General features: G+C 53.3%; 11 protein-coding genes across 11 annotated transcripts; 7 read left to right on the forward strand and 4 right to left on the reverse strand.

Annotated features, from left to right (window-relative positions):
• The first annotated feature begins 94 nt into the window (after nt 1-94).
• Nucleotides 95-2774, forward strand: BO97DRAFT_389059 (putative C6 finger domain protein). Its single transcript, XM_025693691.1, has 7 exons — nt 95-289; nt 372-484; nt 539-1405; nt 1457-1543; nt 1602-1897; nt 1952-2375; nt 2435-2774. Exons 1-7 carry the CDS (start codon nt 146-148, stop codon nt 2610-2612), a joined length of 2109 nt encoding a protein of 702 aa, XP_025552381.1. The 5' UTR covers nt 95-145; the 3' UTR covers nt 2613-2774.
• Nucleotides 2775-3268: 494 nt separating this feature from the next.
• On the forward strand, nt 3269-4631 carry BO97DRAFT_477451 (DUF3500 domain-containing protein; the record flags this gene model as incomplete). The annotated part of the gene is made up of 2 exons (XM_025700551.1): nt 3269-3485; nt 3541-4631. 2 exons carry the CDS (start codon nt 3269-3271, stop codon nt 4629-4631), a joined length of 1308 nt encoding a protein of 435 aa, XP_025552382.1.
• A 1297-nt stretch (nt 4632-5928) lies between these two features.
• ayg1 (heptaketide hydrolyase ayg1) lies at nt 5929-7596 on the forward strand (the record flags this gene model as incomplete). Its single annotated transcript, XM_025691704.1, has 6 exons — nt 5929-6021; nt 6082-6156; nt 6226-6965; nt 7102-7234; nt 7361-7434; nt 7491-7596. The coding sequence occupies 6 exons, from the start codon at nt 5929-5931 to the stop codon at nt 7594-7596; spliced, it is 1221 nt and encodes a 406-aa protein (XP_025552383.1).
• Nucleotides 7597-8005: 409 nt separating this feature from the next.
• Nucleotides 8006-10631, reverse strand: BO97DRAFT_389070 (AFI1/MesA family protein; the record flags this gene model as incomplete). Its single annotated transcript, XM_025693692.1, has 3 exons — nt 9856-10631; nt 9733-9793; nt 8006-9673 (listed from the first exon to the last, which is right to left on the reverse strand). The coding sequence occupies exons 1-3, from the start codon at nt 10473-10475 to the stop codon at nt 8006-8008; spliced, it is 2349 nt and encodes a 782-aa protein (XP_025552384.1). The 5' UTR covers nt 10476-10631.
• A 389-nt stretch (nt 10632-11020) lies between these two features.
• On the reverse strand, nt 11021-12316 carry BO97DRAFT_442655 (sideroflexin family transporter). Its single transcript, XM_025698282.1, has 4 exons — nt 12177-12316; nt 11988-12121; nt 11838-11932; nt 11021-11766 (listed from the first exon to the last, which is right to left on the reverse strand). The coding sequence occupies exons 1-4, from the start codon at nt 12278-12280 to the stop codon at nt 11086-11088; spliced, it is 1014 nt and encodes a 337-aa protein (XP_025552385.1). The 5' UTR covers nt 12281-12316; the 3' UTR covers nt 11021-11085.
• A 1316-nt stretch (nt 12317-13632) lies between these two features.
• On the forward strand, nt 13633-15415 carry BO97DRAFT_367485 (glutathione synthase). The gene is made up of 2 exons (XM_025692658.1): nt 13633-14002; nt 14124-15415. Exons 1-2 carry the CDS (start codon nt 13701-13703, stop codon nt 15370-15372), a joined length of 1551 nt encoding a protein of 516 aa, XP_025552386.1. The 5' UTR covers nt 13633-13700; the 3' UTR covers nt 15373-15415.
• Nucleotides 15416-16169: 754 nt separating this feature from the next.
• Nucleotides 16170-17857, forward strand: BO97DRAFT_469940 (putative MFS transporter; the record flags this gene model as incomplete). Its single annotated transcript, XM_025699889.1, has 3 exons — nt 16170-16429; nt 16483-16545; nt 16599-17857. The coding sequence occupies exons 1-3, from the start codon at nt 16237-16239 to the stop codon at nt 17855-17857; spliced, it is 1515 nt and encodes a 504-aa protein (XP_025552387.1). The 5' UTR covers nt 16170-16236.
• Nucleotides 17858-18208: 351 nt separating this feature from the next.
• Nucleotides 18209-19563, forward strand: BO97DRAFT_405079 (zinc-dependent alcohol dehydrogenase family protein). The gene is made up of 3 exons (XM_025695105.1): nt 18209-18424; nt 18513-18971; nt 19047-19563. The coding sequence occupies exons 1-3, from the start codon at nt 18286-18288 to the stop codon at nt 19526-19528; spliced, it is 1080 nt and encodes a 359-aa protein (XP_025552388.1). The 5' UTR covers nt 18209-18285; the 3' UTR covers nt 19529-19563.
• A 492-nt stretch (nt 19564-20055) lies between these two features.
• Nucleotides 20056-22735, forward strand: BO97DRAFT_367492 (putative C6 transcription factor). The gene is made up of 4 exons (XM_025692659.1): nt 20056-20707; nt 20758-22374; nt 22423-22500; nt 22550-22735. Exons 1-4 carry the CDS (start codon nt 20111-20113, stop codon nt 22631-22633), a joined length of 2376 nt encoding a protein of 791 aa, XP_025552389.1. The 5' UTR covers nt 20056-20110; the 3' UTR covers nt 22634-22735.
• Nucleotides 22736-22805: 70 nt separating this feature from the next.
• On the reverse strand, nt 22806-23740 carry BO97DRAFT_367496 (carboxymuconolactone decarboxylase family protein). Its single transcript, XM_025692660.1, has 2 exons — nt 23654-23740; nt 22806-23598 (listed from the first exon to the last, which is right to left on the reverse strand). The coding sequence occupies exon 2, from the start codon at nt 23556-23558 to the stop codon at nt 22932-22934; it is 627 nt and encodes a 208-aa protein (XP_025552390.1). The 5' UTR covers nt 23559-23598; nt 23654-23740; the 3' UTR covers nt 22806-22931.
• A 375-nt stretch (nt 23741-24115) lies between these two features.
• Nucleotides 24116-25332, reverse strand: BO97DRAFT_389089 (putative catechol dioxygenase). The gene is made up of 2 exons (XM_025693693.1): nt 24992-25332; nt 24116-24937 (listed from the first exon to the last, which is right to left on the reverse strand). Exons 1-2 carry the CDS (start codon nt 25240-25242, stop codon nt 24253-24255), a joined length of 936 nt encoding a protein of 311 aa, XP_025552391.1. The 5' UTR covers nt 25243-25332; the 3' UTR covers nt 24116-24252.
• Nucleotides 25333-25829: the final 497 nt, after the last annotated feature.

Here is a 25829-nt window from a genome sequence, read left to right on the forward strand (position 1 = left end):
TCCCGTCATGGAATCATGTGACCTCAGACGGAGCATTTTCGAGTCACATGGATCCGCCTATCTATCGATTTATCCAGATTTACAGACGCATCGAGTGAACTCAGCAACGATGCGATGATACCTAGGCTACTCGTGATCTTATACCATGAACAAACGTCCCTATTCAGGGTCATTATCCCACAGTGACTCTCAGACTCCCGAGCTCCCCGATCACCTGCCTAATGGCAGCCCGGACCAGAACAGAGGCTCGGGCTCGGTTAAGAAACCCCGGAATTTCATAGCCACAGTGGTTGGTTACCCTCTCAATCTCGCCTTGCCACAAAATTTTGGTTTACTGTCTCGTAAAGAAGCATCTTAACCTGTAGTTTTAGGCTTGTGAGAACTGCAGATTGAAAAAGACCCGATGTGACGAATCACGGCCGAAATGTGGACTATGCAAGTCCCTCGGTTTGGAATGTGTCTACAATGAGCGCAAGACCTCCAAGTAAGGGGTGTTAGCATCCATTTATGATGAACTCTTCAGACTGACTTCACATAGGCGTGACCATTCTCTGAGCCTTATCATGAGCACTCTTCACCGACTCGAGACCAAACTCGAAAGTGTTCCCAATGCCATTTCCGGTGATATCCATTCTCTCCGGAATGAGATGATTCATGCATTGGATGCTTCCCCAAGCGTTTCACCTCTAACGCGGCGTAATCTCAGCTTTGCTGAGCCGGTTGGCTTAGAAAGATCCCAATTGCAAGGTCTTACCCCAAGGACAGTGGAGCTCAACAATGATCTAGAACATGATAGTCATAGCTATCTCCCCTCCGGCGCAGGGGATTCTAGTGGCCTGGTGTCTATCTCTTTCAGTCAACATGGAGTGATCTCTTGGCTTGGGGCACAGAATATCCTTCCCAGGAGGCTTCTCGAGGCCTACGAGAAACTCGGAAAGAACTACGTGATTGACATCGAGATGAAAAGGCCCATTCTGCCGATGTACATTTGCCCTTTCCCTCCACACGCCGGTAGCAACTGGCTGGAAACACTCCCACTGGCGATGATCAAGGGACTTTCGGACGCTTTCTTCACCACATTTAACCTATATACACCGATCATCGATAAGAACTTTTACTTTGCATCAACGCTTGGGGCCGCGATTGAAAGCAGTTTCGGGTACACAATCGAGAGCTGCGTCGCCCTGAATGTTATGGCTCTAGGCTGTATTGCTATCCATGCTTATCAAGAGGGAAACTATCCTTTGCCAGGGAGCAGAAGCAGTCGGTTCGAACCGCCTGAGTGGATGGGTGTTGTCTATGAAGAGCCCCCAGGCTTACGCTTCTTCAATGAAGCCCGCCAACGCATGGGCTTCTTGATGTGTGGCAATGACCTTCAAAGTTGCCAATTTTACCTCCTCTCATTGTATGACAACCCAGTGATATTGCCTCTCATATTCTGACCTTCGCCTTGCAGTGTCTACTACAGCCAGATTCTTCGGCCCTTAGACTCATGGGCTATGATCCATCGTGCTGCTACCTGTTGTCTATCTATGCTTACTAAGTATGTGTTCATCTGTTTCCATCTATTGTACTTTACTCAAGGTGACTAACATCTCTAGCCGTGACGTTCATTTCGACGAGTGGGAGGGCGATATGAAATCCAGGGTGTACTGGAATTGTCTGATGAATGAGACAATTCTAATCCAAGAGCTGCATGTTCCACCGAGTGGTCTCGCACGCCTGGAAGAACTTGTCCCAATCCCCAAATTTATCAGTTTCGAAAGCGTCGGCTTCGGTGCATCTCGATCCATGTCATTGGACGAGATAGATGATTCCTTTTTCCAATACCATTTTCTGGCGCAGGTCGCCCATCGTATAATACTAACTCGCATCCGAAATTCATTGTATTTCTATTGTGAGTTGATTGTGTCTCTGCGCTTCTGTCCTATAACTAATTCCACTCCTACAGCCGACTCAGGAACATTTCCACGCCCAGCCATTAACACAGAGCTGCATCACCAGCTAGATCAATGGCGTGTCAATTTGCCTGTTGCTTTGAAGTTCTCGGATAATTCCTTAAACCCTTCTATGGACAATGACACTGCTGCCTCTCCAGCGACAGAATCCCACTTGCCTTTTGACCCGACACGTCATGCCCTGTCTCCTGCAACCGCCGTCTCCGAAGCCATGCTCCGTGGTCGCTACATGATTGCCAAGTTCCACATCGGCCGACCTTACCTTTACAAAGCCCTCCATATACCCGGGTCCTTAACCGACCATGACCTTGAACAGATTCGCAGCGGACTGCTTAACGCAATGAACTGGCCCGTCGTTGGCGGTATCTTCCGACGAATGAAGAGCTGCATCCCGATCAGGTTCGCCTTCTGCTCCCAGTAAGTTTCCTCATCTCCAGAGTTGCTGTTTCTTCGTATAATGGCTGATGCCCCCTCAGATTCTTTGGCCAAATTCTTCTTTTCTACTGTATATCTCACTCGCCGGATTCCCGGTTACGTGACACGTTACCACCAGGCTGGGAGCAATGGAATCAAGAGATGCTGCGGTTCCTGGAGACCTGCGCACCTCATAGTCCCGCTGTAGCCAAGGACTTGGAACTTCTGCGATTGTTGTAAAATAATGTGTCTATGGACTGTGGATGCTGTATGCGACATGTACTTGCCACAAGAACAATGCGCTGAAGCATCTGTGCAGACAAGAGTTTCTGGATTATGACCGGAATCGGATAGTTTCCAGCAAATCAAGCATGGATTCTGTGAAGGTATGATGCTGCTAGGAAAGTACAAGCCCCACTAGGCTGAGTCGAGGTAGATGACGGGGTCGAAGGAAGCCAACCCCACGGGGGGATTAGATATTTTCCACGCGATACTTTGAATGGTGGAAAGATCAGGCAACTCCAATGAAAGCCACTGCTTCCGTCGGGAATTATTCCAGAAGAATGGAATTACCAATTGCTCGCTCTTGTTTGAGTGTCTGGTCGTGGCGGATAAGATTAATACCGAGCCCACGGTGGGCGGTGGGGAGACGCTGTGGGAAAGGTGGGGAAGACGAGAGGGGAAATGAATAAATTAGTATGGGGAAGGAGAAAAGGTGGCGGAAAGCTGAATCCGTACCCCATACACCTTCCCCGGCCGATAAGGATAAATAAATTCACCTCTACCTCGGAGCAAAGCTACTACTTCCCTTCCTCCTGCTGTCTCCCTCCTTCTCCCCTTTTCTCATTGCTTTTTCCCATCACAATCACCTCGAATTCCTCTCAGATCCTGTCACAATGACTCACTCCGATGCCGATTTGCAGAAGCCTACGGGCGAATACCGCCAATATTTGCCTGATCTCAGTCTGAAGCGCTTCCAGGTGATGCGCACACAGGATGCTCATGAATACGCACACGATTTCAAAACGCAGCGTCATCCTCCGTGGCTGCACGCACTCTACATGCACTGGCTGGACCTGCTACAAGAGCCGTTCAAGGGTGTAACCACTGATGGTAGCTATACCCACTAGCAGCCATTGCTCAGTCCTCTTACTCACGCACTACCTAGGGAATGTCCGGCCCGATCTGTTCAAGCTCCAAGAGGAGGATGTTCCAATTGGCACAATTGTCGAGGCTGTGCAAAACGTGCTGTCCCTTGCCGATGACAACCAACGCAAAGCCCTGTGCTACCACATCGACTCCCCCGAATGGCGAACCTGGTCCAACCCCGAGTTCCTTCTCAGTCACAAGGGTCTTCGCCTTGATGAGATTGATAGCAAGCTCCGCGACGCTGTTCTGGACGTCCTCAAGGTCACACTTTCTCCTGAAGGCTACGAGAAGGCCATTGCGGCCATGCGCATCAACCACTTTTTAGGGGAGCTGGTGGACGGCACAAAGGTCATGAATGAATTCTCTTACAATTTTGTCCTCTTCGGTCGCCCCTCAACCACCCGCCCCTGGGGATGGTCTTTCTACGGTCACCACCTCTGCCTCAACATTTTTCTTTACAAGGGTCAGATCGTCGCCTCTCCGTGGTTCACTGGTGCTGAGCCCAATGAGATTGACTCTGGCCCTTACGCCGGCACTCGGATCATGCAGGTGGAAGAGGAACTTGGTCTTCGCCTCATGCAGTCCCTTTCTCTTGACCTTCAGCAGAAGGCGCGCGTCTACGCCGAGATGCACGACCCGGCAATGCCTCCCGGCCGCTGGAACCGCGATGATCAGCGTCATCTCTGCGGTGCGTACCGTGACAACCGCGTCGTGCCCAACGAGGGTATCCCCGCTAGCTCGTTCAACGAAGAGCAGAAGAAACTTATGTACGGCATCTTCGAGCAGTACCTGCTATATCTTCCTGCTCGTTCCCGGCAGTTGAAATTGGAACATATCCGTCAGTTCGAGTCCGAGACCTACTTCTGCTGGATTGGTTCCTACGGAAACGAAGACCCATTCTACTACCGCCTACAGAGCCCGGTGATCCTGGTCGAATTCGACCATCACTCTGGTGTCTTCCTTAACAATGAGGAGCCCAAGAAGTTTCACATTCACACCTTGTTGCGGACGCCAAATGCCGGCGATTACGGCAATGCTTTGCGCCCGCTGATTCCAGCTGTGGAGGGGCTGAATGGGAAGGAGATCGTTTGGGAGAAATCCGCCCTATGATTTCGCTGGCCATGTACATATGATGAAGTTATGTGAATAGTGTCTCTATAGTTTCACTGTGGTATATATATTTATATGAATCTCTTAATTTGTGTCTTATCCTTATCGTGATTTTGGTCTGGTATGTTTGTTTCCTTGACAGTACGTGGGCCACGCCCACTTCGGAAGACCCGAGATCAAACATCCCACCACGCCACACGATCGGAATTTCCTGAGTTCGCGAGCCACCTTATGATTGCCGACTGCTTCCATCCTCGGAAGAATCGCTTTGAAACAATCTCCAACAACTTGCCTCGGAATACCCAGAAGATCTGGAGTCTTCCCCACAATCGATGGACGATTCCGAAGTCGGAAGCATCGATCAGATCTGCCTCAGGCACAAACAAGATTTACCCCGCTGCGCCCTTGCCTCGTCTCTGCACGTAAGACTCCATCCATTCGGACTCCTGCACCATTCGGTCTTTCTCTTGAGCCAGACGCGTTCGATGGATGAGTTGTACAAAGGACACAGAAGTTAGCTACCGGCTAAGGTGGGGTTCATGGAGGCTTTGATACGGCGGAACATACAGCCCCTCAGTAGGGACAGGAATGTGAACCCTTGGAATCAAGATCTGATGCTGTGTGAGTGCCTCAATTATGCAGGAAGATGCAACATGGCACCAACTATTGAATCAGACAAAGGAAGCACGAAGTGGCGTGATCTCTCACAGCATGAATTCATTGTCTTGATAGCGGGGTAGCTGTATGCAACCTGCTGCTTTCATTTCTCGAAAGCTTCAAGTGCCATCGACCGCAGAGGGCGGTAAGGCAAGGAGGGGCTTCAATTCTCTCTCCCCGCGTACATCTTGTCCATCCACTTTGCGCCGTGTCAATACTGTGTGAAAGACTTCCGCGGAGAGCTCGAGCGACCCAAGCAGAGGAATCCTCTGAATCAGTTTCCGTGTCCCGAAAATGCCTCATAGCAGAGCGATGTGCCACATTCGCTCCTTGGACTGCTCATCCAATTCAACGAGACAATACCTTCTGGCACAAAGGTTCGGTACTTCCAATCCATGCCTACGGCTAATGTACCCCCTGCTTCGAAAGCCTGTTCGCGACCTCTTCCTGCACATTCGTGACTTCAGGCATCAAGAGCTGCATATACCTTTGTGCGTTAACTTTGCTGTCGTGGCCATGCATATGCCCTGTTCAGGTTTACTGTGTATAAAAGCCCCGAGCGCTGAAGCCCATCCGACTATGATATCTCGTCTCAAAAACATCTTTTCCTTGAGTAGATCCAAGCACACGAATAGCAATCATGGCGCCCTGGATTATGGGAGAGAAGTTCAACACTGTCTACCCGCATAAGGGGTCTATCAAGGCCCTGTGGGAGACCAAGTGGAAATTCGCTGTACGTCAAATCGTTATACTCCATACTATCATGAACTCAAAGCTGATACGCAGTCTATAGTGTGAGAAGTCGATCTATCCCTTCCACGACGGTTCGATCGAGGATTTCGAACCCATCTTCCAAAAGTTGATCAAGGTATATTGACGAGAGACTCCCCGGTCTATCCCCCACTACTCTGCTTATTCCTTGCTAAACAATCCTCAGGACAACACCAACGATGCCTACGAGGACGCCTACACCCAGGCCTTCTTCCCCATCGCCGAATCGCTTGAAAGCGAAGCCGCCGATGCCCTCAAGAACAACAACCCTCAAACCGCTTCGGACCTCCTCCGCCGCGCCGCCGTCGTCTACCGCATCTCTCGCTTCCCCTACGTAGACCCGACCAAGAACGACATCAAGAAGGAAGCCTTCGCTCGCCAGAAGCGCGTCTATCTGCAGGCGGCCTCCTATTGGACCCCCAAGATCGAGGAGATCATCATCCCGCACAAGCACAAGGCGGCCGCCGACGCCGCCGACGTCCCGCTCTTCGTCCGCCTCCCCGAGCACGCCAACCCCAACGCCCCCGTGCCTGTCATCCTGCTGATGACCGGGCTGGACGGCTACCGGCCCGACAACAGCCAGCGCACCCACGAGATCATCAACCGCGGGTGGGCCGTCGTCATCGCCGAGATCCCCGGTACGGCCGACTCGCCGGCCGACCCCAGCGACCCCGAGTCGGCCGATCGCCTCTGGAACACCGTCCTGGACTACATCGCCAGCCGCGCCGAACTGGACTCCTCGCGGGTCGCCGCTTGGGGCCTGAGCGCCGGTGGGTTCTACGCCATCCGCGCGGCGCACACCCACCGGGACCGGCTGGCGGGCTGCATCGCCCACGGGCCGGGCTGCCACTACTTCATGGATAAGGAGTGGTTGACGCGCGTGGATGACCACGAGTATCCTTTCCTGTGAGTTCCCCTGCCTTTAGCCCCTTTCTCCCGCACCACCCCTCCATCATTGTCGTGGATCATATACCTAAGCTCTATACTCCTCCTACCCCAAACAACATTCGGCACAACACTAACCAACCCCCTTCCATTATAGACTCACCCCAGCCTGGGCCAAGAAATACGGCTACACCGACGTGCAGGACTTCCGCGCCAACGCCCAGAAGAAGTTCTCGCTCGTAGAGACCGGTATCGTCGACCAACCGAGCACCCGGCTGTTGTTGCTGAATGTGCGTTTTCCCATTCCTTCCTACTCCCATCCTCATCCGATTCCCATTCATCCCCCCTCTTACCTCCCCATCCCTGTACCCCAACCCCACCTCAACCCATAAGCAACAACTAACTCCCGAGAAAAGGGCGTCGACGACGGCGTCACCCCAATCGAAGACTGTCTCGTACTCTTCAACCACGGCAGCCCCAAGGAAGGACGGTAAGTCGCGAACCTTTTCCCTCGTCCGTCCTGTTCGCTAACAAGTACATGTATAGATTCTTCCCTGGTCTTCCGCACATGGGATACCCGCACAGTCTGCCCGTGTCGTATAAGTGGTTGGAGGAGGTGTTGCAGTCTGCGCCTGTTATTCAAAAGAACTAGGTGGAGAAGCCGGGGAATATTTGGGACTGTAGCGGTTTGCTTGGGGCGGACGGATGGGCGTCCCGACTGGGTCAGGCAATATGCGCAGCAAAATCTAATTCGGGTTTATGATCTTCGTGCAAATTGGAATTGGAATTCAGGATACTGGAATGGAATCTTTCTATATGCTGTATGCACATCTGCTTTACTGACGTATTGACGTAGATAATGTTTGTAAGGAAGTATCATGTGAGGAAGGTTTGAACTTTGTATAAGATTTTTGACTGGGTGCTACATCCCAGAGATGGATAATGGAAAGGAGCTAAATGAACATAGCTACATGTACAAGAGAAAAAAAGAAAGGTCGTGACGGAGTTACGGGGTGCCCCCAACACAAAGCTAGAGAAGGAGTTGCGGCTTCAGACTAATGTCATGCATTGTCGCCCATCGCAACCCCTACTAAGCTCCGCGGGCCAAAGAGCTCTGTGCCCAAGCCGAATGCGGGGCTCTGCGCTGATGCGTCCCGGTCGCGTTTAATGCGGAAGAACGCCAATTTCGCAAACCGGTTGAGCTGCGCCCAGAAGTGGCGCCCCGCAGGGTGGGCAGCAATCCGCTCAAGCAGATCGACTGCGGCCTCACGGACCGGCGGGTATGGGTGGAAAAGACCCATGCTGAGGTAGAATAGTCCAGCTTGGTTTTCGGGGGTGATGGTCAAAAGCTGGCAGATGCCCGCGTAATCTTTGACCGCATGCGCGAACGCGATGTAGATGGCCCCGGAGTCTGCGGCTGAGAGTCGTAGGGCGCGGAGTCGGCTGTGGTGATGGTGTAGGTCGGGTTTGAGAATAGGTCGGGCCGGAAAGTACATAGCAGCGATATCCTGAATGAATGAATAGTAAGATCGTGTTGTCCGCCATCCTTCGATGCGAGATACTGAAGCTAGAAGCTCGCGTTGCTTGGCGCCTTCATCAGGCCAGACATAGCCATGGCCGCGGAGCGTGGTCGGATCAAGTGGATCAGCTTGAAGGCCGCTCGGACTCTCTGGCGAGAGCTCCTCGTTGGGCCCAATAATAAAAAGGTTCGATGCGCCATAGACCATTTCCTCGAAAGCGGCGGCCACTTGAGTGAATTTCATAATGTAAGCTCTCCACTTGGCCCTGATCGCATTCTCACCGTAACGATTCGTAATGCTTCGCTGGATCTCCTCCATGAAGACATTGTCTCCACTGGGATCGGTATTTGAGCTAGACGGATAGTGATGCGATGAAGCCTGTTGCTGGAAATAAAGCAACCCTTCGGTGACTGGTGCCGGCTCGATATAGCTACTGATCTTCATTCGGCCGGTCGGAAGATCGCAAAGCAGATCCCACCACTCGGGGTGATTGGCAAACGTAGGATTCGTAACACCAGCAATAAAACCAGGCACCTTCAATAGATCGTCGATCTTCGTTAAGTCTGTGTAAGGGAAAGCGTGTCGTGTAAAGCCGCGCAAGACACCGCCCGATGCGATCGCACACGCGGCTAATACTGCCTCGGCCACCTCACCGGATGGCCGATTATGACCCAAAAAAATTACTCTCTTTTGGGTGAGCATGGCATTGACGAGAACAATGATAGGATGTGTGAAAGGCCCACTGGTAGTCAAATGTGGGTGGATAGGGAAGGCTTGAGGTGAAGAGGTATGTGGAGCGGAAAAGGTCTGGATGAGCTTGATCAGGGAGAAGTCGCCCACCGTCTCCGGCCAGATGACCGTAGGAACCTTGACCGGGATGGGAATGTCGTTGTAAACAACTTTGGATTCAAATTCGTGGGTATCGCGTGGGAGGGCATATTGCAGGGGGCCTTGGCGCTTGGGAGACGGCGGATCTTCATTATCATCTGGCGGTGGAGCGCCGTCTTCCAAGGACCTTTGGTGTATCATTTGCTCGAATTTCTCGATGAACATGTCTTTGCAATTGCTTGCCTGCAAAATCTGTCTTTCAAGCAGGGATAGCCTGGGCATCAACGACAAATCCATGTTGTTGACAGCATTGTATAAAGTGGCAAGCGTTTCGGGATAAGGGTTTTTGAAGTAGTCCTCTAAGGCTAGCAACAATAATGGCTGTAGATTGTGTGTCAGCGCAATCGTGACCCATTCTTTGCCTCTGAGAGACGACCCACTTTATAGATATGAAGGAAAGAATGTCGCGTACAGATTGCCATGGCCTTCACGACTGCACCGCTGTGGTTGTTCAATATTCGGACCTTGACCACGAAAGGGAACGAGAAGAAATGTCGACATACCGCTTCACTGTGTTGTCCTGTTTCGTATTGACCAGGTTGAGCACATACATCAGAGGGGGGCCTTCGCCCCCTTCCTCTTCGTCGTCACTGCTATCCTCGCTCTCTATCGAACCGTCCGCCTCTTGAGTGCGTCCTTCCATCGAGGAAACTTCATCTCCTCCAGCCTTGCGCTTTCCTTTCTTCTTCTTCTGCTTCTTGCTGGATACCGAGGCATCGTCGTCGGCATCTGCGCTTGCGTCTTTGTGCAGAAAGAATATAGTCCAGTCCTGGCTCCGTACATGTGTTTGATCCGGTAGCATGAGCTCCGCCAACATACTCTCGTCTCCACTGATCGCGGTGGGATACTGATGTTCCATTATCGGACCGCGATCGATGTGGAAGGAGGCCACGAGGATGTACTCGACATGTCGCTCCGACGAGTCTCGGGGGTATTGCGACTTGCATCGGCGAGGTTTAGGGAATAAGGCGGCGGTGGCCGGGACATTGGCCAGGGAGGGTTGGCGGAGAGATGTGCGAGAGCTGCTCGGTGTGCGGTTATGTAGTAGAGAAGGCGCGGGCGAAAGTCGGGGGAGGCCATTGCCCGCATCGTCAGCTGATCGGTAAGGTAAGGAGATGCTCATTTTCGAGTCCAATTGGTAGCGAGTGGAAACGGCACGAGAGCGAGGTGGTGTGGAATCGGGTGTGAAGTCGTGGTCGCCGAGGGTGGACAACCGGCAGATGAGAGAAGCACAGCGGCGACCGACCGCTGCCTATCTTCAATGAAGTCGGCGGAGAGGGGGCATATCACCTGAGCCCTGACCACCAGGGGGAATATACTCTAACACAGGATCGCGGCAATCCAGTGACCAATGCAGTAGTCTGAAGGGAACAAGGTAGGGGAGAATGAATTCACCAGCGTGCAGATTAGAGACCCGGGGGCGGGACACTGAAGAAACTCAGGGGGAAAAAGGAAAGGGGGAAAGCGGAGTGGTTTCTCGCATGTGACGATCTCGGACAACTGCGCCGGCGGGACAAGCACCACGTTTGCTTTGTTTGTTTCTTCTCTCCTGTCTATCTATCGACCTTATTCCCGTCCTGTAACTCATACCAGCTCAACAGGTTTTGGTATGTCTATCATTCATATTCATGACCATAAGACTCGAAAGCAGGTATGAAGAGGTATCATGCTCGAAATCCTATGTATAGCTCTAATTCTAGTCTATATGCAATCTTCGCCGCCACCAATCATATTTACATTCCGCGGTTGAACTCCACCATCCCATCCTTCCCTCCTTGGTTCCAAAATTCCTCTTCCAGGTTCTTCGCACAGATCGCCTGTCTCTGAGGGAAGGCCCCCAGAGCCAGTGGCAATGCGAACAAGGAGGTTCCCAGGATCAATGCCAGATTGATGGGCAGAACCATCTTGGGCCGCGCCTGCAGCCACGCGGTCTTCTCCAATCTAACCAGCACCAATGGCGGCACCACCATGATCGGCGTGGCGTTCAACACCCGACTGACCGCCGTTTCCCCTACAGCAATTGTAGCCGCCTTCTTACTCTTACCCAAGCTCTGAACCGGTTCGCCGGTTTCTTCCCGCTTTTTCTTCTCGGCCTCAGACAAGACAGGGTACACGTCGATGCCCTGGCGAATTTCCTCACCTCGCATGAGGAAGACATTCAGGGCGCTGGCACTGGAGACAGCGGCAAATGGGACCAGACGGCCGAGCAGGAGCTTGGTGTTGGGAGAAATGCCCTTAAGACGAGGGACGAGGGCGTTCAGACCGAGAGCGACGGAGCAGGAGGCGGAGACGGCCATGAGGTATGACTTGGCCATCTGAGAGTAAGAGAGCGGGGTCGATTTGTTGGCATTGGCGTTGTTTATGGCGACGTTAAGGGACTGGTTGGCGATCTGCCAGAGGAGGGTTCCGGTAGTCTAGATAAGCGGGTACGAGTGAGTCAGAGAGCGGGGCGTGAGGTAGCATAGAGCACAAAGAGGATGCGCACCTGAAGGCCAGGCGTAAGCATACCAGCCGTGACAACCAAGTTGGACAAGACATAGCTGGACATGCGAAAGGGAAGGAAGACAGGCTCGCCGGTGTCTGGAAGAGTCAATTAGTCTGTTGTGCAAGGGCGAAGTAGAGCCGTAAGCCTTACCAGGGTGCAACGTCGAATCGACAACCTTCTTAGCGTGCCACAGTTCCGACGTCATGGAAGGGAGATGATTCTGCTTGTAGGCGGAAACCAGCTGCTTGGCCTTCTCTAGTCCAGCAGAGGAGACAAACATCATCCTATACTTGTTAGTTACGGTCCGCGATTTGCACTGTCAGCACGCTCCTCACTCACCGTGGGTCGGAAAGGTCAGCCGCATGGCGCACACGACCCCAGTACGTTGAAAGGTCATACTGGGATGATGGGGGGTCCCGGTTTCCAGGCAAGGAGGTTGACATTTTGAACCACGCAGGTGCTCAATGGTAGAAAGAACGAGAGCCTCGAAAAGAGAAAAGAAATGTTGGGGACTTGTCCCTGAAAGGCGCGAAAATCAGCACCGGGCCGAGGATCCTCACGTGCAAAGCCGGGCGGTGAGCTGATAAGCACTAGACCCATCTAATGAGGAGTCGTGATTTGCCAATGCGGCCTAGGCACATCTCGCCACCGGAAACCTTATCTTGATTTTCTTCCCCAGCCTGGAGATCATCTGGAGAACTCGTCATGAAACAACACCTCGAGGTAGTATGTTGAGAGCTAATATAAACCAGTTTTCTTATTTTTGATTTTGCGTAGCGGACTCAAATTATGCCATGATACTCCATTGCACCAAACCATTTCTTTTTTTGGCTGATTCGTCACGATCTCATGCGGCTGAACATAACAATCGCTAGGGGATCGAGGGCGCAGTTTGAGCGAAATACCCCAAAGGGTATCGGGCTAAGTGCTTAGAATCTGCCAGTAATCGGCGATCGATTCAGGCGGGTCAGGAGTACTTGTGCTACACCAAAACAGTTGTGGTGATTGGTGCCACTGTAGTATTACGGCACCTATCACTGACAGATTTCGAATAAGGACTAGCTGGGCTCTTATTGTAGGACCAACAGCTCCCAATACGCATGAAGAGTTCCTGGAAACGAAGCCAGCACGGATGGAGCGTTCATGACTGATGATGGAAAAAACGCAACAGTGCTTAGACGGTTGATTTCTGATATCTGAGGTAAAGCAACAGAGATCAAGTCCTAGGACGGGCCCACATACTCACCTTGCAAACAAATCATATTGTGATACAAAATGTAGTAGTTAGTGATGGTTCTGGGATCAACACCAATGCCTCGAGGCTAAAATTTGCTGTTGCCTCCTAGATCTAACTTATCGAGCTCTGCACGAAATCAATATTCACATCATTTTAACAAGCTTCTATAACATTTTCTCCCTGGGCTTTGAGAGAGGCAGAAGACTTGAAGCACATATTGCTGTAAATTATCAGTCAGAAAGAGATATATATGAATTTCAAAACTGAGAGTATGTGAATAGGAAGCATTCTCTGTACAACAAACTGCGATACATAGAATCGATGTTCGATCTTGCTTCCATATTCAGCTTGGCAGGCACCAACAGCGCCATGACCAATAGGCATCCGTCGTCGTAGACCCAGGGTGTTTGAGACGTTTTCTGCTGATGGCGTCATGGCGGTGTAGAAAGCGGTCCCAGCTCCCCACCACTGCTGATTAATTGCCCGCCAGATTGCCCCTCGTGCCTCAGCCGAGGAAGACCGAAGGCATTTCAAAAACCTCAATCCCTATCGCAATCACTTGAAGAAGATCAATCGCATTTATTTTTCTTGTACTATACTTGCGGCGGCGGCTGTGCTTCTTCGTTATGGCAGAATCAATTTATACCAGCTATCCCCCACCCTTGAATCCCGCACAGAAGGAGTTCTTGGTAAAGACAATCAAGGACTGGGCCACGCAAAATGGCCTTGTGGTCCGACCTTCGCCGACCTTCGTCGCAAAGGAAAATGACTCTCAAGGGGTCCTGGCAACTAATGCGCCGGTGACCCTGTTCCCTAGTCCTTTCCCGAAGGCTTGTTTCGAGGAAGCGAAAGCTCTCCAGACCGTGTACAATCAGCTTTACGCTGCGATCACATGTGACGAGGACTGGATTGGGAAAATCATGGAAGAGTAAGGACCTGCTTCTGCTTCTTCCTAACTGTGTCTAGCATTCCCATATCCTTGCGATTGTGCGATTATGGCCGGGCTTCGGCCTTCCAAAATGACCCCAACTGAATATGTGTGTATGCAGTCTGATTGACGTCGACGATTTTATCTCCAACCTCTGGAAGGTCCATCTAGCGGTAAAGAAAGAAGGCTATGCACAGACGCTGTCGCTTGGCCTCTACCGTTCCGACTACATGGCTCATACCCCGTCTGATGCCGCCTCCCCCAGCCTGAAGCAGGTCGAGTTCAACACAATCTCCTCATCTTTCGGCGGCTTGTCATCTCTGGTGGCATCCCTACACACTGAGCTCCTCAATTCCCCACCTGGTCACCCCATCGCCTACCCGTCGCACCCTTTGCTCGACTCGAATCAACCTCCCGATAACAAGGCCGTGGAGACCCTGTCGGCAGGTCTCGCTGCAGCCCACGTCGCTTACGGACCATCGAAGTCCACTCCAGCCCTTCCCACCTGCGTTCTCTTCCTCGTCCAAGAAAATGAGAGAAACATCTTTGACCAATTAGCCCTCTCGCGCGAACTAACGAAGGTACACAAGATCCCTGTCTTCCGCGTCATCAGCTCGGAGGTTCTCGACCACACATTCATCCAGGATTCGAACCCCTCGAGACCACTTATCTACCGACCCCCGCACTCGAATGGCGCCGAGTTCGAAGTGACCACTGCCTATCTCCGTTGTTTCTACGCACCCACCGACTATAAGTCCGAGCGCGACTGGCAAGCACGGACCCACCTCGAACGCTCCGCTGCCATCAAATGCCCTACCGTGCTCAACCAGCTCGCTGGATGCAAAATCGTCCAACAAGTCTTGGCCGAACAAGAGGGACCTGACCACCTGACGAAGTTCCTCTCCGGCACCGATGATGCCACGATCTCCAGAATTAGAGCGACATTTGCCCCGCAATATGACCTTTCGTCCACCGGCCGCGGGCAGAAACTCGCCTTGAACCTCGAAACTGCCATGAACCATGTCTTGAAACCCCAGCGTGAAGGTGGCGGTAACAACGTCTACAAGGAGGCTATCCCTGAGTTCTTGCGGTCGATCCCGGAGACTGAATGGAAGCGATGGATCCTGATGGAGCTGATTCATCCTCCTGCTGAGGCTAAGAACGTGGCTCTCAGAAGCGACGGGGAAGTTCTCAGTGGACATGTGATTGGCGAGCTGGGTGTCTATGGAACGATTCTGTGGGATCAAGCCGGTGGTAACATTTTGCAGAACGAGCAAGGCGGATGGCTGATGAGAACGAAGGCGAGAGACGTCAATGAGGGAGGCGTCGCCACGGGTTTCTCTAGCTTGGATAGCATTGTTCTGTACTAGAGTAGATCGGAACTAGATTAATGTAGACCAATACAACTCTGAGCAATCACTCGCTTCTCAGTATCTTCTCTGTGGAGGTAAAACGGACTCAATCACATGTAGCCCAAAGTTAATTCGTCGATTAGACCCAATGAATAGGTAAAGTCCATTTCTAGCCCATGTGATATCTACCAGATACCTAAGAGTAAGCACGGCCTTCAGGACCCCATTTCTGACGTCGATGCTGATCTTTGCGGGGAAAGTCACACCGCCGCCGTTGCAACCCTAGGCTTATCCGCCAACGCCCTCCCAAGAAGAAGACTTTTTGCTCCCCAGAAACGGTTGCTCCATGTACTCTAATCATCAATTATCGCGATCGCTCGCTCGGGGTTAATTTGACCTGGAAATTGGTCAATTCTCACTATCGATCAAGATACTCATGAGAATAGAACTGCAGGGATCTTGATAAACGCGCCCGAGTAATCCCGTTATCGCAGATCGACATCGGATAGAGCGGACTGATAGCGAGACTGATAAGCCCGCATGGACGATGCAACCTGAACCGCATCCGGCCAGTCAGTATGCGGAGACAGCGTGGGGGGAAGCCCAGTAGTCTATGAAGTCGAGCTTGATTCATTCACAATGTGACATCTTATCCGTGCTCTTTCGCCTTGGCAGCTGATAAGCGGGCGGGTTACATGCGATGCTAAGGTTTTGTATGAACCGAGAGTCGATGACGCTCTTTAGCGAAACGATCGATCCCTTGCGTGTCTATGATCCTGGTTATCCCTTTGCTCCCCTCCCTTCCTCTCTCTTTTAGGATCCTTCATTCCTGCACGTTCGTCGCTTGTTCCATTCTTCTTTCCACTTCGGGCCTGAAGGATCATGGCTTCTAGCTCGAGTTTGAGTCCACATGATATCAAGGCGGGCTCGGTGCACGATGAGCCTGTTAAGACGAGCCACTACACCACTGAGACGAGCATCATTGAGGATGTCGTCCGAGTCACGGATCACCAGGCGGAGAGGCGTCTGTGTCGTAAATTCGACATCAGGCTACTCCCTGTGCTGGCTTTGATGTGTATGTTCAAATCGGTACCAACTCTAAATTTCAGCGGCTGATGGTTGATCCAGATCTTTTCAATGCGCTCGATAAAGGCAACCTCAGTAACGCAGAAACGGATGGTATGAGTAAAGGTAGGATACTGTTCTTCCACTCAATCGTAATACTTTATTGCTAAAGCGGACAGACCTGCATTTCAAACCGAATCAGTACAACTTGTTGCTCTCCATCTTTTACATACCATATGTCATCTTCGCGCCGCCGTTCGCCATGCTCGGCAAGCGGTTCAGCCCAGCCCGAGTCCTGCCTATACTCATGTTCAGCTTCGGCTCGTTCACTCTTCTCTCCTCCGCAGCCAAGAATTTCGGCGGCATGTTCACTCTCCGCTGGTTCCTGGGGACGTCCGAAGCGGCCTTCTTCCCTCTGGTCATCTACTACCTGACAACCTTCTACCGCCGTGGAGAGCTCGCGCGCCGTCTGGCTATCTTCTACGCTGCCTCGAACATCGCCAACGCCTTTTCAGGGCTGATCGCGTTCGGCGTCTTCCAGATCAAGAACTCCTCCATCCCCAATTGGCGCTACCTCTTCATCGTCGAAGGCAGCGTGACGGTGCTCTTCTCGTGCTTCGCATTCTGGTACCTGCCGCGCTCCGCCAGCGAAGCCAGCTTCCTTGACCCGGATGAGAAAGCCCTGGCCTACCACCGCATCCAGGTCGACTCCTCGGCCGTCGTCAACGAGGCCTTCAACCTCAAGGACGCCCTCCAGATCTTCCGCCAACCCTCGACATACGCCTTCCTGGGCATTGAGATCTGTCTGGGCGTACCACTGCAGGGTGTCTCCCTCTTCATGCCGCAGATCATTCAGCGACTCGGTTATTCCACCGTCAAGACAAACCTGTACACGGTAGCGCCCAACGTGACCGGCGCCGCGATGCTTCTGGTCCTCGCCTTTGCGTCCGACGGCGCCCGCCTACGCTTTCCTTTCATCGTGCTGGGCTTCCTGCTCACTTTCACAGGCTTCATGATCTACGCGTCCATCACCGACGTCGAGGCCCAAATTCATGTCGCCTACTTCGCCACCTTCATGATGACGTGGGGCACCTCCGCGCCCAGTGTGCTGCTCAGCACATGGTACAACAACAACGTGGCGCACGAGGGCCGCCGCGTCCTCCTCACGAGCATCGGCGTGCCGCTAGCGAATCTCATGGGCTTGGTCGCGAGTAACGTCTTCCGCGCGCAGGATAAACCTAAATACATGCCTGCGTTGGTCACAATTGCCGCGTTTGGGGCGACGGGCGCGGTTCTCGCGGCCTCGTTGGGCGTGTTCATGTGGGTGGATAACCGGCGCCGGGACGCGCGCGAGGGCGTCAAGATGCGGGCGCAAGATGTGCCCACGGAACGGTTGAGGGATGGGCCGGCGGCGGGGGAGTTTCGTTGGTTTTTGTAGTGAAAGCCCATTCCTTCATGTCAAATATTGAGTGTTCGTTGAGAATGACAATGATGCTGTGCATATGGTCACATCCCTCGCAAGTCTAGCCGGGTCCCGACTTGTCACTTCGTAGGTTGCAGAACGACGACCCACACAATCTAACTAGCTTAAATCAAAGCATAAAGCCGATATGCAGGGTCTCTTCCTCGATACGGGGGCTGCAGAAAAATTAAGCTCCACTCAGCAGGAACAGTAACCGGTGATTAATAATAATTGCCGGCAGTGGGGCGTTTGCGCCCTTATGACATCGTTTTTATAGCTGTCTGTCTTTTTCTATTCTTTCGTGTTCTTGTCCATCAATTCTTCAGCATCAAGCTGATCTTCTTCAAGTTCATCACCGTCTCATCGCCATCTCTTCCTTACCGAAGTCAATTGTTGCATTGAACATGTCCATCCAACAGTGGACCACCCCCCTAACCGGGCTCTCCAGCCTACGTCTAACCACCGCTCCGCAGCCCAACCCAGGCCCCAATGAAGTCCTGGTCGAGATCCACGCCGTGTCGCTCAATTACCGCGACATCGAGGGTGAGTTATCCCCATGACCGTTGTTTCGGGCTTGGTCCACGCTTCTCCCACCGATACAGACGCATCTAACCATGACTCGCATGAACAGTGACGAAAGGCGAATACAACCACCACAAATCCGTCAACAAAGAGACGCCAGACACAGTTCCCTGCTCGGACATGTGCGGCGTCGTCACGCAGGTCGGCCCCTCCGTCTCGAAATGGGCCGTCGGCGACCGGGTTCTCTCCACTTTCCTCCCGGATCACACCACCGGCCAGGTTACGCCCCAGATGCTCGCGCGTGGCATGGGTCACCCCCTGCCGGGCGTTCTGGCGACGCACCGGGTGTTCCCCGAGCATGCGCTGGTCAAAGCTCCGCGGTACATGAGCGATGCGGAGGGAGCGACGCTGCCGATTGCCAGTGTCACGGCGTGGATGAGTGTGCAGGGGCGGCTGAGAGCTGCTGTCGAGAAGGGTGAGGATGTGAGTAAGAGGGTGGTGTTGGTGCAGGGGACGGGCGGTGTTGCGGTCTGCGGGTTGCAAATCGCGAAGGCGTGGGGAGCTAGAGGTGAGTTCTTTTTCTTATGCTTTGCTGTTTTAGTTCAGGCACTGTGTGTGCGTTGGATGGTGCTAACTTGCGCAGTCATCGTGACGTCCTCATCGGATGCCAAACTCGAGCAGGCCAAGTCTCTCGGGGCAGATTATACCATCAACTACCGGACTAACCCCGACTGGGAAGAAGAGGTCAATCGCATCACAGAGGGCAATGGTGTGGATATCATCCTCGAGACCGGCGGTGCGAAGACGCTGCGCAAGAGCTTCGAGTGTATCGCGTTTGGTGGTTTGATTAACTGCATTGGGTATTTGTCTGGAAAGGTGGATGAGCCGGATGACCGGATCAACGTCAACCTGTTGGCGCTCCGGCGGAACGTGACGCTGCAGGGAATCATCAATGGACCCCGGGATGAGTTTGAGAGAATGGTGGAGTTCTATGAGAAGCATCAAATCCGACCGGTGGTTAATCGCGTGTTTGAGTTCGCGCAGGCGCGAGAGGCATTCGAGTTTGTGGAGAGTGGGGGTCACTTTGGCAAGGTGGTGATTGATGTGGTGGGTCCGTCTAGCTGATGGACATCAAAACTGATCGTACGGGTGGAGTGAGTGTATAAAAATCTGTATTATGCTCTCTACTGCCAAATGAGCCACGACTTCTTGAGATAGCAAGGCCAGCGCGTTGATGCTGTAGCCATAGTTTTATACTGTACGGAGCAGTAGACACAACATAAACCTCTGGACAGCCTTACAGCATTACGCTAGCCGGATACAGTAACTCCGAAGGAGAATCGGACAATCCCTTTACGGCAACTCCGCCATCCGGGCGTAAGTGGCAGCTCTTCTCTGCGCTGGCTCGACTTCTTATGAACACCAGAACCACCCATCAGGCAAGGCGTCAAGCTTGGCAGACAAGTGGTGCAGATCAGTCAGGATCTTGGCCTCATGCTGACCCAGAGAATGTCTGTCGACGACTTTCATTGCAGTTCGTCCTACGTCCTGAACCTGACAGCGCACTTCAGTCCGTTTGTTGACGGGAATACTTAAGACTATCCGGGGATAGCGCAATCACGCGGGGGTCATCTCAGCCTCATCTCCTTTACCGTCTGACTCCCTCGTGTCAGGAGGAAAATCAACTGTGGCCTGATCAGCTTTGCCATGGATGGAGATCATCACCTTCAGTCGCACCCATCCGGCCCAACCTCGCCTGCGAAATCGCCCGTCCGGCGACGCAGACCGCCCTTATCTTGTACCATCTGCCGGCGCCGGAAGCTAAAATGCGACCGCGCCCTTCCATGCGGACAGTGCATCAAGTCCAAGACTCCTGACCAATGTGTCTATGTCGGACAGCAACCTTCCAAATCCGATGCGCGTCGGGTAGATGACACGCCGCCACAACGCGCGCGTACCTCCGTCAGTCGGGCCAGTCCGGCTCACGGGGGTCTGTATGTCTTCGACTCCAAGCATCAGTTGTCTGCGAACAGGATCACGAAGCCCAAGGCGCGCTCCGATGAGCTGCACGAGTTGCGCAATCGGGTGCAATTTCTGGAGGCGGCGCTTTCCAAGGCGGGTCCCATCCACACTCCCGAGAGCCTGGGGTATGACGCACAGTCCGAGGCGGCGGTGCGCGTCGCCCCAGAAGCGCAGAACCTCACGGACGATGTCAAGGCGCTTCCCTCAAGGTCGTGCTTTCGTGGGAAGAAGAGTAGGACGCGCTACTGTGGACGCTGCCATTCGGCCGTGACTCTGGCTTTTGTAAGTGAGCTGACTATGTTGCATGACAGACCATGGCTGATTTGTCGCAGTTCGACGATGTCACTGCCTTCATGCGAGGACAGCGCAGTAGTTTGAAGCGCAATCCAGACTACAAGAAGTTCAAGAATTTCAAAGGCGAGGTGTGGGCACGCGAGAGACAAGATCACCAACGTGCGTTCCGCAACAAATCCTGGAATTTGGAGGAGATGGTTCCGCCGCGACACGTGGCTGACGAGCTTGTGAATCTGTACTTGTCAACCTTCGAGATGACCTACCGCATCTTACATGTACCGACGTTCCTTGAAGAATATGAGGCTTACTGGACAGCAACCGGCCCACGAGATCGATGCTTTGTCGCGAAACTTCTAGCTTTGATGGCCGCCAGCAGTTGCTTCCTTAGTCCCACGACGAAGATTGATGGCGGGGAAAAGCTGCATGAAGCCGCAGCAGAATGGATCGCCGGAGCTCGCTCGTGGATTGCGTTCACCTTGGTTAGCTCAAATCTCGATTTCAATATCCTACAGATTGAGTGCCTCATTGTAATTGCACGCCAAGCGGATGCTATCGATGGGGATATCGTTTGGATATCTTCTGGCTCTCTGATTCGAATTGCCATGACCATGGGGCTTCACCGGAGTCCGTACCGGTTTCACAAAATGACCAAATACTGGGCTGAGATGCGGCGCCGGCTCTGGGCCACGATTGTCGAGCTGGACTTGCAGTCGTCGATAGACAAGGGAATGCCGCCTAACCTGGATCTCGAAGAATTCGACTGCGAAGCACCGTCAAATCTCGACGACTCTCAATTGACAGAAGATATGACGGAAGATCCCGTCCCGAGGGATCTAGGGACATTTACCCGCAGCACATTCCAGGTTCTACTGCACCAGACACTGCCGTTACGAGTGCAAATCGCCAAAGTTGTCAATACTCTAAAACTCACACTCTCCTACGACGAAGCACTACGCCTGAGCGAGGAGATAAACCAGTCAATGCAGGAGGGCCTAGGCACGTTGCATCGAATGAGAACTGGAATGCCTTCTCCGATCGGCGAGGACCCTTCCTTTGCACAGTCAATGCTGGTATTCTTGATGCGGCGCTCACTTCTGGTACTCAACCGCCCTTTCGCGCTAAGCATTCTCCGGACACCGAAGTTTTCCTACTCGCGGAAGATCTGTTTGGAATCTGCGCTCCAAATGCTCTCTTACCTCGAGCCCTCTACAGAGGCCCAAGCGTTGCCCCAGCTGGCGCAGCTCAGTGGCGGGATGTTCCGCGACGAGTTTCTTCATGCGGCTTTGACGGTGTGCGTGGAGCTGTACCTGCAATCGTGCGAGTTCAGTCTCCCGCAATCTTTGTCCATGGGCCCGTCGAGCACGCTAACGTCGTTCAACGACCTGGTGCGGTCTCAGCAGGAAGTGATGCTGCAAGCCGTGCAACGAACGATCGAGACTTTTGGCAGCCGAATGGGCCCGAGCGGCAAGGGCTGCAAGGCGTTTTTCTTCCTGACCATGGTCCTGGCGTCCGTCAAGGCGCGCATCAACGGACAAGATCCACAGAAGGTGATTGAGCAGGACGTGATGATATGCATGCGGCAATGTGAACAAATGATGCGGGGGGCGTCTTGGGCTGCCGTCCGGGACCGTGGTGAAATGGATAACGCAGCCATGGTCAGTTTGTCGGATATTAAAGGGGAAGAGAATGCTAATTTGGTTCAGGCCACTCCTGGTTCACTATCGCTGGATGCTGCAGCCCCGACCGACGCATTTGACCCTGCTGCTTTCGGTTTGGATGCCGTAAGTACCGCTTTCCAATATACTTGACAGCATGCTGATGATGGTCTAGTCGCTTGATTTCGGGAACTTGTTTGACATGGCGGACTTTGGAGTGTCGGAAATCTGGGATCGAGATTTCTTTGCCAGCTTTTAGCGTTCAGGACTGGTGGCGTTGGAAGAGGGACTGGGTTGGGTTTCGGCTGACATACATACCATCAATCAGAGGCGTTCTTAAAAGCACATTATTCCCTTGCACCTTCCAAACGATTAGAATTCTCTAATTGTAGATAGCCAGCTATAAAGCGTTCTGGGGGAGAACCCCCAGACCCCCCTTTCCTTTCAGCTTCCTGGTTCACCTCAATCTTATATGAACTATGATAAAGTACCCCGGGGGAGAACCCCCGGGCCCCCCTTCCTTTCAGCTTCCCAGCAACCTCACTCCTGAAATAAATCTACTTCTGTAACTCCTGTACTAAGTCCTCAACACTTCTCATCTCCCTCCCATTATTCTCCCCAACATCCAAAGCAACCAGCACCCGACTCACACAATTATACCCCGCAATGCCAGCAGTCAACTCGACAACCTCCCGCTCACTGAACCCGACCGCCTCGCTCCGCAGCGCTGCAAACGTCTCATCCCGCACCCGCACCCGAAGCGTCATCTCATCCGCATACCGCACAACCGCCTGCTCGCGCGCGCTCAGCGCACTGCTCACCAGCTCGGGCGTCGGCGCCTCCGCCTCTGCCGTGGCCGCCACGCTCCGCACCGCCTGCAGCGCCGCCCCCGTCACCCCGCCCCGCAGCGCCAGCGGCGCGTGCGCGTTCCACTCGTATACCGCCCCCGTCAGCACCGCCACCCGGCACACCGCTAGCTCCAGCACCCCGGCGTCAATCACTGTCTGCGTGCGAATCGCGCCCAGGAAGCTGTTCCATCCGTCTGCGACTGGTGGGGAGTGTAGGAGGGAGAGGTCGAGCGGGATTAACGGGCGGGGAGCCCGGCGCGCCGCGATGCGCGAGTAGATTGCGGCTGTTGTGGCGTTGCCTGGTGGTGCGGTTGCGGGGGCGTAGGGGAGGCGCATTTTGTTTGGTCTGTGGGTGTCTGTGGGTGTCTGTGGGTGTCTGTGGGTGTGAGTGGTGGGTTGGGTTGGGTTTGGCCAGCTGGGGAGGGGCGTACTTTGGTTTGGCTTGCGTTTTTTTTTATGGAAGGAAGGGGTGGTTGTGTGCTGGGTAAAGTGTATGAGGCAGTACACTGCATCTGGCGGCGCGGCCTGTTAAGTATCCGGCGGGGAGTTGCATTTCCGGATCCTCTCAGCGGGTGAATGCGGGGGAGCTCTTTGCTCGCGTTAACCCGTTTGGGAGGCGTGGGGCACCCCCGGTTAGCCCAGCTGCCGGCGCTCGGCAACTGTACCCACTCAATGCCGAGTGCTCGGCCCGATCTTGTGCAGAGGTTTTCTTTTCGTTCTTTGACTATGGGTTGGTTGGTAAGTGAGTTTGAAGTTCAAGAATTTCCCCGGATTCTTGGTCTGGCGTTGCAATTGGTGGGGTGTATCTTATGCTGTAACAAGTCTGCTATGCAATTCTATTTTCATACGAAGAATAATAGTTCTGAATTCATTTCTAATTGTAGGATTCTATTCCAATCGACAGAACCTGCCAAACAAACATTCGAGGTATTTCATCTCACAAGATAAGCAAAAAAACCGCTAAATTTATATACAAAAGGCTTGGGCAAACAATCATATCTCACACCGACTCTGCTTTTCTATCGCTCGTTTACAACTTCTGGCCCTTGCTGAAGCGCTCGAAGGAGGAAACGGGAGGGGCAGAGTTGGGGTTGGGGTGGTGCTTCTTCAGCGCCATCGTGACGTTGTACTCAAGGTCCAGAGTGGCCTTGGGGTCGTCGGTCTTGGGCTTGAACTCCACAACGAGGTCGTCCTTGACGGCGAACACGGAGTCGATGTCGAGGTGGGGGTCGGTGGAGGGGTAGAGCTGGTTGATGACGGTGGCGTAGTCGGGGTGCGTGATCATGAGGTGGATGTGAGCAGGGCGCATGGGAGAGCGGTCCATGACGTTGAGGAGGACACCGGCGGGTCCGTCGGTGGGCAGAGAGTAGGCAGTCGGGTGGTAGCAGTACCAGTAGTACTCGCCGTTCTCGTTGGTGCGGAACTTGCCGCGAAGGTTGTTCTCGCTCTGCTCGGGGTCCTGGAAGTCGTACATGGCGTTGGCGGATGCCTGCCAGATATCGAGGACGGCGCCGACGATGGGCTTGCCGGTCTCCATATCGGTAAGGCGGCCGTGCATCCAGGTAACCTGGCCGTTGGGGAGAGGGTCCTGGATGATGCTGTCGCCGAGCTCGCGGAAGGGGGCGTTGGGAGACCAGAAGGGGCCGAGGATGACGTTGGAGGTGGGGGACAGACCCTGCTCGGTGACGATCTTGTTGGCGATCTCGTCGACGAGACTAGAAAAGTCAGCTTGTTGTTTTGCGATAATTTTCAAATCGCGTAAAACTTACGACTCGAGGCCGATAACGTCGCAAATGCGGTGGCACTCGTTGCGGATAGGAGTGCTGATCTTTCCGATGGAGTTGATGAACTCGACACCCATCATCCACTCGGCGGGAGTGAGTTCGACCTCACGAGCGAAGTCGTGGATGTGCTTAATTAAAGAGCCCAAAATCACACGAGCACGCTCGGGAGTCTTGGGGCCCATGGAGTTGATCACATAGGGAGTGAAGTTGGGGTCCCAGCGAGGTTGAGCAGACATGTTGGCGGTTGTGTGAGGGGAGAGTTGTCAAAGACAGGGGTTAAATGAGGATGGAGAGGAATGGGAGGAAGAAAGATGCAAGTGGAAAGTCTGGAGCAGTCAAGGGTCTATATACACGGTTCAGTCAGGCGTGGCAAGTCTGAATACGGAGCGTGACGGCAAATCGTTCGGCTCGTTTGGGGATGTGGGGAACAGCGCAACGGTAAAGCCACTGTTCCCACATGCCGATGGTTTTCATGATGGCCTGATCGTACAATGCATGGTCGCATCTGTCGGATCAACAGCCGTAGATCGGTACGATCTTATCATAGCGAGCCGAGTTCTATTCTGTGGGATACAGTGGTCACTAGCACTTTGGGGATAGCTAAAAATTGCAGATGTATGGGTAAAACGTTGGCTGGGAGTGGTTGCTGCGGTCGCGCGCTGATGATCCCGGGGTAGCTCTTACCCGCTCTTACCCGCGGCTAAGAGCTCAAGTCTGCTGACTCAACTCTTCCCCCGTGATTTTCTTCCCCGGAGTTGCCAATCCCCCTTGTTTGTCCATGGTTCCTGGTCTCATCTCTATTTTATCGCATGCTATTGGCCGA

This window comes from Aspergillus homomorphus (assembly GCF_003184865.1).
Source record: "Aspergillus homomorphus CBS 101889 unplaced genomic scaffold BO97scaffold_14, whole genome shotgun sequence".
NCBI classification, from domain to species: domain Eukaryota; kingdom Fungi; phylum Ascomycota; class Eurotiomycetes; order Eurotiales; family Aspergillaceae; genus Aspergillus; species Aspergillus homomorphus.

Excerpts from the sequence above, each read along its gene's own strand:
- BO97DRAFT_442655 (XM_025698282.1), bottom strand. The coding sequence starts at position 12,280 with ATGTCAACCTCCTTGCCTGGAAACCGGGACCCCCCATCATCCCAGTAT. Across the intron at positions 12,122-12,176 it reads GCTGACCTTTCCGACCCACG|GATGATGTTTGTCTCCTCTG; the intron begins GTGAGTGAGGAG and ends TAACAAGTATAG. Across the intron at positions 11,767-11,837 it reads TGCTTACGCCTGGCCTTCAG|ACTACCGGAACCCTCCTCTG; the intron begins GTGCGCATCCTC and ends CCGCTTATCTAG.
- BO97DRAFT_367492 (XM_025692659.1), top strand. The coding sequence starts at position 20,111 with ATGGATGGAGATCATCACCTTCAGTCGCACCCATCCGGCCCAACCTCG. Across the intron at positions 22,375-22,422 it reads AAATGGATAACGCAGCCATG|GCCACTCCTGGTTCACTATC; the intron begins GTCAGTTTGTCG and ends AATTTGGTTCAG. Across the intron at positions 22,501-22,549 it reads CTGCTTTCGGTTTGGATGCC|TCGCTTGATTTCGGGAACTT; the intron begins GTAAGTACCGCT and ends ATGATGGTCTAG.
- BO97DRAFT_389059 (XM_025693691.1), top strand. The coding sequence starts at position 146 with ATGAACAAACGTCCCTATTCAGGGTCATTATCCCACAGTGACTCTCAG. Across the intron at positions 1,898-1,951 it reads AAATTCATTGTATTTCTATT|CCGACTCAGGAACATTTCCA; the intron begins GTGAGTTGATTG and ends CCACTCCTACAG. Across the intron at positions 2,376-2,434 it reads AGGTTCGCCTTCTGCTCCCA|ATTCTTTGGCCAAATTCTTC; the intron begins GTAAGTTTCCTC and ends ATGCCCCCTCAG.
- BO97DRAFT_367496 (XM_025692660.1), bottom strand. The coding sequence starts at position 23,558 with ATGCGCCTCCCCTACGCCCCCGCAACCGCACCACCAGGCAACGCCACA.
- BO97DRAFT_367485 (XM_025692658.1), top strand. The coding sequence starts at position 13,701 with ATGGCAGAATCAATTTATACCAGCTATCCCCCACCCTTGAATCCCGCA. Across the intron at positions 14,003-14,123 it reads ATTGGGAAAATCATGGAAGA|TCTGATTGACGTCGACGATT; the intron begins GTAAGGACCTGC and ends GTGTGTATGCAG.
- BO97DRAFT_389089 (XM_025693693.1), bottom strand. The coding sequence starts at position 25,242 with ATGTCTGCTCAACCTCGCTGGGACCCCAACTTCACTCCCTATGTGATC. Across the intron at positions 24,938-24,991 it reads GACGTTATCGGCCTCGAGTC|TCTCGTCGACGAGATCGCCA; the intron begins GTAAGTTTTACG and ends TGACTTTTCTAG.
- BO97DRAFT_405079 (XM_025695105.1), top strand. The coding sequence starts at position 18,286 with ATGTCCATCCAACAGTGGACCACCCCCCTAACCGGGCTCTCCAGCCTA. Across the intron at positions 18,425-18,512 it reads CAATTACCGCGACATCGAGG|TGACGAAAGGCGAATACAAC; the intron begins GTGAGTTATCCC and ends TCGCATGAACAG. Across the intron at positions 18,972-19,046 it reads GAAGGCGTGGGGAGCTAGAG|TCATCGTGACGTCCTCATCG; the intron begins GTGAGTTCTTTT and ends TAACTTGCGCAG.